Genomic DNA, 12,064 nt, shown 5'->3' with positions numbered 1-12,064 from the left:
TGAATATATATATATATATATATATATATATATATATATATATATACACACACACATATATATATATATTTTACACTATTAAACTGTTAAAAACACTGATAGGTAGATATAGTAATTTCACACTTATTCTCTCTTTTTTTTTTAAAGGAGCAAAATTGGTTAGCTATAAACAAATAAAGCAAGACTGTGGAAGGATTCTCTAAATAAAGAGATCTAATGAGGGAAAGGACGCCCAGAACCTGAATGGTCCAGTCTATGTTGGCAGTTTTATTCTGACATTTTCTAGGGGGTTCTGACTTAATCAGTTAGCAGCCAGGCGACCTGTACATCCTATGTTAGAAAATGCACGAGCAGAGTCTTCTCTCTTTGGCGTCACTAGCCCATGCTTTTCCTCTCGCCATGTCCTCTCTACCCTTGACCCAGGGTGACTTCTAAGTTAAACGGTAAGCTCCCGTTAGTGCCACACTGAGTTCTGAGGCCTGCTTATCCCCAGGTGGTCACCACCACAGTTTAGTCAAGCTACTCAACACTAGCATTCAACAAGTATTGATTTTAGTTCAATCTCAGCCCGAATGAGAAGCTGCGTGCACGCATCTTACATGATCTTTGAAATACTGTAGTCGTGAAAGGTAACTTTTCCTTGCTGTCACCATTCGGAACCAGGACTGAATCTGCAAGAAGGTAGAAGAGAGAAGCCATGGTGAGCCCCACACACTCCTCAAGGTAGCCTATGCTGCCTCCCTCAAAATACTATCTGCTTAATACCAGCAGCCTTGCATGCCTGTGAACTCTGCACTCAGGAGGCCGGGGGCTAGCCTGGGCTACATATGAGATCCTGTGTCGAAGAACAAACAAGGACAAACAGTGTCCCAAGCACAGATGTCAAAGCCCCGCCCCCCTTCATGTTTCACTTCTTTGGTTGTTCTCTTTGAAGCTCTTCAAAACATATTATGTGACTCTTAACCTCACAGCGTTCACAGAAAAGGGCTACATAGTTCAGTTCTCATCTCAATAAGAAAAAGTCAAGAGCACAAGGCAGTCTTCTGAGCTATTGTGAGCTAGTAAATCAAACTAAACCAAATCGGCATTTTTACATCATCCTTTAAATGCAACCGATTGCCCTTAGGTTTTTTTTTTTTTACATTGCATTTATTCATTTTGTATGTGCATGTGCGCGCATGCATGTATGCCACTATTCATGTGTACAGGTTGGAGGACAACCTGAAGGAGTCTGTTCTCGTCCTCCACCAAAAGAGCCGTGGGGGGTCAGCAAGGACCTTTACCATATGAGCCAGCCCCCCAGCTCCATCCTTTAGGTTGCTATAGAAGAGCTCTCAAGAGGTCTCAATGGGGCCTGACTGTTCCTAACAGTTTTCTGAGGGAATGGAATATTCCACGGTGACCACAGCACACTAGGCCTTGAAGGCTCAGTGGTTCTAGGCCTGGCATTCTCTGTCCTCACAATTTCAAATCTCTCTGCTCTCTGTCCTCTCTCCCTTTCTCTCTCCCTCCCTCCCTCCCTCCCTCCCTCTCTCTCTCTCTCTCTCTCTCTCTCTCTCTCGGTTGTGAGCCATCATGTGGTTACTGGGAATTGAACTCATGACCTTTGGAAGAGCAGCCAGGGCTCTTAACCTCTGAGCCATCTCTCCAGCCCTCAAATATCTCTCAACTTACCCATTTCAGTTTCTTTGTGGCCCTTGCTGACTATCAACTAGATTTCCAAGTTGTCTACAAGTTCATTTTTGTCCGGTCCTTTTGCTTTTAGCTAAGAGCAGCCACCACAGTACCTTTGCTTCCTGTAGCTCAGAGCTATCCACTGGGTCACAAGCAGACTTTGCATTTGCCTAACAGCTAAGCTTTTCCGCTGGTATGTTTGAGCACTCTACCATTAGCAAATGCAGTAAGACTAACAAGAGACCAGACTGGAAGGAACAGAGAGAATCTCATATTAAAAATCAATTTGGCTTTTTTTTTTTTCTGAGACAGGGTCTCTCTGTGTAGCCTTGGCTGTCCTGGACTTGCTCTGTAGACCAGGCTGGCCTCCAGCTCACAGCAATCCACCTGCCTCTGCCTCCCTGAGTGCTGGGATTACAGGCATGCGCCACCACGCCCGGTTTCAATTTGGATTTTTTAGATAAACAGCTGGGTATGAAAACCCTTTCACATTTGGTTCTTATAACCACATAAAGGCCGTGAGACCATCACATGGCTCATCAACTTGCTTGAAGGTGCTCCCTCTGGGGCCAGTACTGATCTTCAAGGCTCACACATCTCTGTTTACCAGCTTTGTCTTCTAGATTCAGGACAAAGTGGGAGGAAATGCGTAAGCCAAGCACTCGATACGGCAGAAAACAATATTTACCTTCACAACAGAGTCTATGTTACCGGCAAACACTTGTTGCCTGCTCAGATAGTCCTGTCGTTGTTTATACCCCTTCCAGAAAGCCTGTGGGAAAGAGCAGGGAAAGAGTGACTGAGGAGTGAGTTTCCCACCATTGCTTCAGAAGCTGTAAGCACAGAGCACAGCTCATTAGTTACTGCATTGGGACACCAGCAGGAGCCCTCTCCGTCCAGATCTCCTTGGACACCATGTCCAATGGTGGACACTCACTGGGACAGAGCACACCAACTTATGTGTGAGGCAGGATGAGAGTTGGGGCAGGCAGAGAAAGGGAAATCAAGTGGCCAGGTTGGCACTTGGTTTTCTCATTGAAACCTTAGTTTGACCAAGACCCTGGGTGACAAAGGAAACAACAAAAGGAATCCTTCTCACAGTATTAACTTGGTTCTATTAATAATAGTGTTATCTCATAGCAATATAAAATGCTTGAAATAGTGATTAATATATGATTATCTCTACTGTAGCAAGTGACCTAGGGTGGGCTAGACTAGGACGGAACTCACTTCATTTACCTATGACTCTGAATCCCTAAAGATATGCCTATATTTGTCTATATCATTTCATGTGTTCCCACTTAAAATAAGACTTGTCTATATATCTGTCACTATTTCCACCTAGTTTCTCTCCAAAATGAACTATTAATTCTTTTACTATGCACCTTTCTAGGTATATACAACATATCTACCCATATGCACATCATGTATGCATTAAAACACAAAGACGTCATCATGTATATATCATTTTCTTCCTTTTGATAAAATGAGATCCAACAATATGCCAAGGTCTACTTTCTCCTCTACGTTACATGAAATACTTGCATTTAACACATGCATGAAACATCTGTGCTAACACAGAATCAGACAAAGCAGATGTACTGGAATTAAAACTTCAAAGCTGAAAGAGAAGATGTAGAATTTTGACAAATGAAATGTGAGGTGTATAATCTTCTACTCTGTATAGATAGAGCTTCTAAGCTGGCACATTTTTCTTTCTTTCCTACTTCTTTTTTTTTTTTTTTTGCAGTAAACAACCTTATACACAAGAGTCAAGAAAAATATGTATTCTATTTCCCTAGTAATGGAAGTCAAACCTATATTTTTTTCCAGTTTTTTCAAGACAGGATTTCTCTGTGTAGCCTTGGCTGTCCTACACTCTCTTTGTAGACCAGGCTGGTCTTGAACTCACAAAGATCCACCTGCCTCTATCTCCCAAGTGTTGGGATTAAAGGTGTTACGCCATCACGACCCAGCTCAAACCTAAGTAATTTTAAAGTCCCTAAGATTTATAATTTTTTATATATCTTTTACATTTATATAGATATAGTTATTACTGTGTATGTGTGTGTATGTACAATTTGTAGGAGACAGTTTTAAAGTTGCTAAGATTTATAATTATATATATATATATATATATTTTACATTTATATAGCTATTAGTGTGTGTGTGTGTGTGTGTGTGTGTGTGTGTGTGTGTGTGTGTACAATTTGCAGGAGTCAGTTTTCTCCTTCCACCAGGTATGTCCTGTCAGCAAGCATCTTTACCCACTGAGCCATCTTGCAGGCCCATTTTCAATATTAGTAAAGTCATATAAATTTACTTTTTTTGGGGGGGGTTTCGAGACAGGGTTTCTCTGTGTAGCCTTGGCTGTCCTGGACTCACTTTGTAGACCAGGCTGGCCTCAAACTCACAGTGATCCGCCTGCCTCTGCCTCCTGAGTACTGGGATTAAAGGCGTGCGCCACCACGCCCGGCTATGAATTTACTTTTAACAGAGTTTATGATCTTTTATTTGTTTAGGAACAAAGTAGTACTATGTGGTTTAGTCTAGCCCTGAACTCATAGGCCTCTTGCCTCAGTCTCCCAAATAATGGGATTGCATAGATGTGCCACTAGGCCCAGATTCAGTACTTTATTTGTCTTAAAATTTTTTTAATTTTTTTGTGCATTGGTGTTCTGCCTGCACGGATATCTGTGTGAGGTACTGGGTTCCCTAGAACTAGAGTTCCAGACAGTTTGTGAGCCACCACATGAGTACTAGGAACCGAACCGAGGTCCTTTGCAAGAGCAGTCAGTGATCTTAACCACTGAGCCATCTCTCCAGTCCGTAATTTTCTTTTAAAGTGAGAAGTATAAAAAGTAGTGATTTCAGTTGGGTGGTGGTGGCACATTCTTTTAATCCCAGCATTTGGGAGGTAGAGGCAGAGGCAGGGGCAGGCAGATCTCTGTGAGTTCCAGGCCATCCTGGTCTACAGAATGAGTTCCAGGATAGCCAAGGCTATACAGGGAAACCCTGTCTCGAAAAACAAAAACAGAAACAAAAACAAAAACAGACAGACAAAAAAGGAGTTATTGTACAAGGGGATCAAATGGCTTGTTACAAGACTGAAAATTTTTTCTCAATAAATAAAAACATATTGAAGATGTTATTTATATTAGCCAAATCTTAAATGCACATGAATAAACTAAAAAAGAAATAAAGGAATTAAAATTATAGTACTGCCAGGCATGGTAGCACATGCCTTTAATCCTAGCACTCAAGAGGGCAGAGGCAGGTGGATTGCTGTGAGTTCAAGGCCAGCCTGGTCTACAGAATGAGTCCAGGACAGCTAAGGCTACACAAAGAAACCCTGTCTCGAACCTCCCTTGCCAAATTATAGTACTATATTTTGGTATTAAACAGTATCTGAACTGGACAATTCATTATTATAAAGATGCCAAACTAAAAAACAAAAAACAAAAAACTCCCCCAAAACCCCAAACAAAACCAAAAAGCAAACAAACAAACAAACAAACAAACAAACCCCCCCAAAACCAAAAACCATAAAAACAAAAAAAAATTATGGAGACATGATTCAGGAGATAAGAGCTCTTCCACAGGACTCAGGTTTGATTCCAGCACCTACATGGCAGCTCAACAACTATTTATAAACCACTTATAAACTCAGCTGAAGGGGATGTGATACCCCTTTTTCTGGTCTGCAAGGGCACAAGCAAGGACATGGAACAGTAAATAAATGAAAGTAAAATTAAAAAAAAAAAAAAAGAAAGAAAGCAAAGCAAAACAAACAAACCCAAAACCCAAGACTTTGGGGACGGAGAAAGCGCTCAGTGGTTAAGGGCACTGTGTGTTCTTCCAGGGGACCCAGGTTCAATTCCAGTACCCACATAGTGACTCACAACCATCTCTAACTCGAATATCAGGAGACCTGATGCTTTCTTCTGGTACCAGGTACACAGGTGGTACATAGGCACACACATAAAAAGTAAAATAAATTAAATATATTGGGCTGGAGAGATGGCTCAGGAGTTAAAAGCAGTATTTGCCCTTCTAGAGGTCCTGAGTTCAATTCCCAACAATCACATGGTGGCTCACAACCATCTGTAATAGGCCCTGATGTGCTCTTCTGGTGTGCATGAAGACAGTGTAGTCATACGCACAAAACAGATAAATCTTAAAACAAGACAAGACTTTAATACAACTGTTAAAAATATGGGTTTAGAATTTTGTCAAGTGACTTTGCAAATGGCTTTTTTCTTTATTAATTCATTCTATTACATCTCAATAATTATCCTCCCATTCCTCCCTGTCTCCCGCTTTCCCCCTTACTCCCCTCCCCTATGACTGTGACTGAGGGGGACCTCCTCCCCTGTATATGCTCATAGGGTATCAAATCTCTTCTTGGTAGCCTGCTATCCTTCCTCTGAGTGCCACCAGGCCTCCCCATCAAGGGGATGTGGTCAAATATGGGGCACCAGAGTACATGTGAAAGTCAGTCCCCACTCTCCACTCAACTGTGGAGAATGTCCTGTCCATTGGCTAGATCTGGGATGGGTTCAATGTTTACTGCACGTATTGTCCTTGGCTGGTGCCATAGTTTGAGCAGGACCCCTGGGCCCAGATCCGCCCGTCATGCAAATGACTTTTAGTTGAGATGAACATAGGTGTTGTCTTCCTCAAGCTTTTACAGTGAGGAGTTGCTATGTAGGGAGACAAATGGCCCGAGGCTTGCATTGGCACCCACAGCCTGGGATTCTGCAGGTCTCAGAAGCTTCCAGCAATGACCATGCTGGAAGGTGGCCCACGCTGTGAGTAAAGACGCCAGCAACCACAACTCAAGGATTCTTAAGTGCCCATTTAGAAATGCTATCACGGGATTGGTGGCAGCGTGGCACTTCTCAGACGAGAGGAGAAACTACTGTCTGATGTCACTGACAACTGTTCACAAAGATGCGTCATCAATGTGACGGGGACAGGAAAAGAGCATCCTGATGCCCCAATGGCCGGACTCCAAACAGTGCATACATTTGGTGGGTAGTGCAGGTGCAATTATGTGAATATAATTATGTATCTCTGATCAATACTCAGAGCAAAAACAAAGCTGGCATTAGCCCAAGGTCTCTTTCTGCTTTTCTAGCATCAATTGAATTCAGAAATACCATACCATTAATAAAAAAAAAAAAAAAACCAAACCAAACCAAACCAAACCAAACAAAAAACAAAACAAAACAAACAAAAAGAAAAAGAAATACCATTCATCGATACTAACTCTGATTCACACTCACACAAGGAACGGATCAATCTGTGATATTAAGAGCGTCTAACCTGGAGCCCTTTCCTTGTCCACCCGGCACTATTTGCTTACTGTACCCATGATTCAACACTCACTCCTTGTGAGATTTTGGTATCACACTCCATCTCACAATGAGCTATTTGTATAGATCTCCTCCCCAGAATCTTCCTATGGAAATAGTCATTGCTACTTCCTGAGCTAAGGTGGCTGAGCGAATGGATATTTTGATCTACACAGGAGCAGAAATACTATACGCCTTACATTTAATGATCAAAATTCTACATTTTTCTTAGGTTTGACATTTTCATTCCAGAAGGTCTGGCTTGTCTAATTCAATCCCAGAGTTCACTCTCACAGCCATAAATTGAAAGTTCTTCTGACAGGTATGGGTGTAACAATGGAGCAAATACGCTGTTATGATGTAAGAGACAAAAGTTTAGATCATAAAATCAGTTAGATCCAGCTTTTTATAGTAAAATCATTCTCTTGGCTGTTGTGGGGACTTGTGGGAAAAGTTATAGTATCCACCTTAGTCTGTTTTCTGGGACTATAAATATATTTACTGTATGGTGTTGAAATACTGGAGACGATTCCTCTTCTTTATATATCTTCAATGTTAATCTCCAGAAAACTGGGCTTGCTGAACCAGCTGTCTTGCTTGATAAATGGTACCCAGAACTCTAATCAGGATGCTAAAGTCATTGTGATAGAGGGCAGCTAGGAGGGTTTTGTTTTGTTTTGTTTTGTTTTTTGAGACAGGGTTTCCTTGTGCAGCCTTGGCTGTCCTGGACTTTGTAGAGCATGCTGGCCTTGAACTCACAGAGATCTGCCTGCCTCTGCCTTCCTGAGAGCTGGCATTAAAGACATGTGCCACCACACCCAGCTGCTAGGAGGTTCTGAACAATTTCCTTTTTCTCCTTCCGAAGTCCTGCAACCCACAAGGCTTTGTCAATTAGGTCAGCATCATGGACGACTGCCCTAAAGGGACTCCCCTGCTTTGTAGCCCCATACTCCAAAATTGCTTCACAAAAGCCATTTCTTCTCATTGCCCGGATACTAGTTGGCTTCCTCCCCTAAATTTCAGTAAGTCATTAACTCCTAGGGCCAGGATTTAAATTTATGTTTTACTTATATGTGTACCATATGTATATGAGTATCTATCTGTAGGGGCTCAAACAAAGCGTCAGGTCTCCTGGAGCTGCAGTTACAGGCAGATGCGAACCATATGATGCGGATGCTGCATCCAAACGCAGGGTCTTCTGGAAGAGCAGCAAGGGCTCTTGGCTGGTAAGCCATCTCTCTGGCCCAGGGCTGGGTTTTGAGGTTAGTCTCGACTACTTTCTTTCCTAAGAGAGGTAACCCAGTTTTCATTAGTTCAAGGGAGAATCTTTCTGTTGTAGCTGGAGGTTCGTCTTTTTTATCTCTTCCCACAGAAACACCAATGATCTTACTCCTGGATGCCCTCCATCTGTCCCCTGAGTCATTTCTGTCACCTCATCACATACCGAGCACTTAAGGCGGCACACTGGGGAATGTCTCCAGTAGGAACTACCCTATTCAAGCCTCACCATCCTGTAGGGTGTTAGAATTTTTACAGGAGGAGCTGGGCATGGTGGTGCATGCTTTTAATCCCAGCACTCTAGCCAAAGCTGAGAAACCCTGTCTCAAAAACAAAAACAAAAAAAAATTTTTTTACAGGAGGAAATGTACCTTACATCAGTTACTCTTTCTCTTTGCCTTTCTAATTCCTTTCTTAATTCTTTTTTTTTTTTTTTTGAGACAGGATTTCTCTGTGCAGCCTTGGCTATCCTGGACTGGCTTTGTAGACCAGGCTGGCCTGAAACTCACAGAGATCTGCCTGCTACCACTGCCCAACCATTTCAATTCTTTTCAATGTCCATTTTTCATTTTGTACTTTCACAATCTCTTTTAATTGCCATGGTTGTTACTGAGTCATCCACCCTCACCGCCCAACTCCACACACATACACTGTTTCATTATTAAATTTCTTGAGAATTTTCTTCTGGAAGAATATTGTTTGATCTTTATTTCACTTATATTTTATAAATTATATTCATTTTTATATATTTGATATAAATAAAATTTCATTTACTTATGGTGATTTTTTTTCTGGTTTACTCAATTTCAAATTTTCACTACTTCATTTTATTATTTTATTTTCTTCTTTTATTTTTTTGATGTTGGGGATTAGACCCAGAGACTCAAGTGCAGCAAACACTCTAACACTGAGCCACCACCTAGCCCTACACTTAAGCAATTTTATTAGAGTCTTCTACTTGGTCTAAAATTGGACAGTTTGTTGAGGGTGCAGCACAGAGTGATTGCCTAACATACACTGTCAGCACTGAAAACAAAAATACAAGGAGACTCTCTTTGGCTTCTCTCCATGTTGGACTGGACACCTTCTGATGGATCCCAAGTATAGCCTGGATCTGGTTGGCTTGGGCCAAGATTTGCTTTTGTATCTCACTCTAAAATTGTTAAGAATATATATCTGGGCCAGTCAACTTTCTAGAAAGATTGAGCTGTTTTATGTAGGTGAAACCTTCTAGTATTTCTTTAATGTGGCATCCATTAGCAGCTTTGGTGAGAAATTAGATTAACATGATGCCTTTTGCCTCCTGGTCTTTTGGTTTTATGGGTCTGAAGGTTATGGGGCCATCAGTGTTAGACCTCATGCCATCATTGTCGGAAAATAGTCAGACGCAAGGAAAGGCAAGGAAAGGAGGCATGGTAAGTTTGATGACATGTCCTTCTGTCCTCAAGCACTGCTGAAGTGAAGCAGCAAGGCCCCACAGGACCACTCTGTCCTTTCCCGGCACTCTTGTAACTTCAGCACTGGGTTCATTATAAAGGGCAACCTCTAGACAGTGGGCTCTTTAGTAGGACTCCCAATTGCAACATTGTTCTGAGATTGGAGAGTACAGGGCTGGTCCAAATTACATCATACTGGCTGACACTTTGAACTTTGGGCAAAATTAGAAGCTTAGCTTTTATGGGTGAAGATGATTCTATTTTTAGGCTGTGTTTTCAACACATAAGCTATGACAATTTTGAATTAGAAACTCAGGCTCACGTAAAAAAGGTAAGAGTCAGGCCTACAACAGAGATTTCTTTAAAAAAAAAATGTAATTTTGATCCTGCTCACATCTTGAACAAACAAAACACTCTTAACACTTATGCAGACACAAAACGACCAAGTTCTTACTACTCCTCCTTGGTCCCCAATAACATGAAAGCAAGGCACTGGAAAAGCTCATCAAAAGCCATAAAAAAGAAGCTCTTCCATTGAAAATATTTCCAGTTTAGGAAATCTTACTGATAGCAGCAGAAGCAAAGTTACTAAGTTCTTCTCTTCCCGACGGGAAAGCCCAAGCCCTGCATCTTTATCGTTGTTGAAGACCAAATAGCTTAGTTTCACAATTAAGCTTAGCTGCTTAGGGGATAAGATGTTTTTAGGTCCAGATAGATGGTTTAAGCTGATAGAGATAAGATATAATAGATATTGATTTACATTCAGAATTGTAGACTCACCAAGATAGGAAAATGTTTTCTTTAAGGTTGCCAAATACAAATAGCCAAAATATAATTCCTGATTGTTTTGTGATTCTTCTTGCTCTATGCAGTTTATTTTATATATGTATAATAATATAAATGTATATGTAAAAATATTATAAAAAAAGAGGGGGAACTAAGGAGTTCTCCTGCAGACCTAAACAAAGAGCGATGATCATACGAAGAGCAGCCCTGGAGAGGTTAAACATGCTGTGGCTCATCAGTTCTTCTGTTGCCTCAGGTTTGGAGTTGGACATTAACGACCAACCACTAACCCCCGAGACTCCAAGTTTAGCAGGAGACGGACACCTGGAGGTGCTGCTATTTGGAGAAGCACAATTTCAACCCCAAGCCAAGGTATCCATTCAGCTCCAAGCATGGTGACGGCAGGTAGATCCGAGCAAGCCCTAACACTCCTCTGAGGGCCACAGGTTAAAACACTTCATCACCAAAGCAATCCCTATCTTAATGGCGCCCTCAAATAGGGCAGCAAGAGTCTGCATTCAGCACCGTCCATTAGAATGCTGGTAGTTGCTCTATTTTCAAAGAAAGCATTTTCAGAAGGCAGGGTGATTTGTGGTAACTGTGGTAGGTGATTCACATACCTGTATTTTGACCACACTGTCTACTTGGTCATATAAGAATGCTTTCCTAGCTTCAAACTCTTCCCTAAGGATGGGTCCTGAGTTTGTGGCTTGAAAGCGGAGAAGCAAGTCTTCCGAGGCAGACCACATGTTCTCGCGGATGAAATCTGACGTGACTTCCTCAATGATTTCCTGGCAAGAGATACGGCTTATGGTTACTCTCCGCACATGGGTGAGAGGGACGTGGAGAATGGTTTCTGGAAACGGGAGGCTTTTAGGATCACAGAAAGCTTTAAGTAAAGGTATGTGTTCACTGAATAAAGACAATAACTTCAGGTTATTATTTTTAAAAGGCTGAGACCCTCCACCGTTTAATAGCTCAATAGACTGATAACCAGTGTAACACAAAGTTGTGTCTGGGTGGGGGGGAGGGAGGGAGGGAGAGAGAGAGAGAGAAGAGAAGAGAAGAGAAGAGAAGAGAAGAGAAGAGAAGAGAAGAAGAGAGGGAAAAGAGAGGAGAGAGAGGAGAGGGAGAGGGAGAGACAACTCAGATGAGTTAGAATGGAGACTGAAAAGGGTACTTTGGTGTTTTGGATCAATGTTTTTTATAGCTTTACTCTTAAGTTGTTTTTCTTTAAAAATATTTTAGAACTGAGTTCTTGTAATATAAAACAACAACAAAACTACTATGTACTTGGGAATGAATTCAGAGCAAGATGGACTGGGCAGACAGAAGAAATAACTGATGCTCTAAAACAGGCCAATATTCCATACAAGAGGAAAGAGTATTAACACCAAATGAAGCTCCCATAGGTGGTTCTGAATGGGCCTCTTCCTCCTGTGCTTAACATAGTGATGTCCAAATAGCCCACAACAATGTATGCACTAATCTATGCGCGGTTTCTACCTAACTCAGGTATTTTGTTATATAGGT

General features: G+C 41.6%; 1 protein-coding gene across 4 annotated transcripts in view; it reads right to left on the bottom strand.

Moving 5' to 3' along the window:
- Window positions 1-12,064, bottom strand: part of IQGAP2 (IQ motif containing GTPase activating protein 2) — a 272,620-nt gene that overhangs the window by 45,951 nt on the left and 214,605 nt on the right. For all 4 annotated transcript variants that reach the window (XM_084802701.1, XM_084802702.1, XM_084802703.1 and 1 more), the window contains 3 exons: window positions 11,152-11,322; window positions 2,363-2,446; window positions 600-671 (listed from right to left, as the gene is read on the bottom strand). In XM_084802701.1, the coding sequence (XP_084658827.1) occupies window positions 600-671; window positions 2,363-2,446; window positions 11,152-11,322 (327 nt within the window). The remainder of the gene's footprint in view (window positions 1-599; window positions 672-2,362; window positions 2,447-11,151; window positions 11,323-12,064) is intronic.

The sequence above is a fragment of the Acomys minous genome, assembly GCF_964271855.1.
Source record: "Acomys minous genome assembly, chromosome: 11".
NCBI classification, from domain to species: Eukaryota; Metazoa; Chordata; class Mammalia; order Rodentia; family Muridae; genus Acomys; species Acomys minous.
This window is presented reverse-complemented; position numbering and strand designations above follow the sequence as displayed.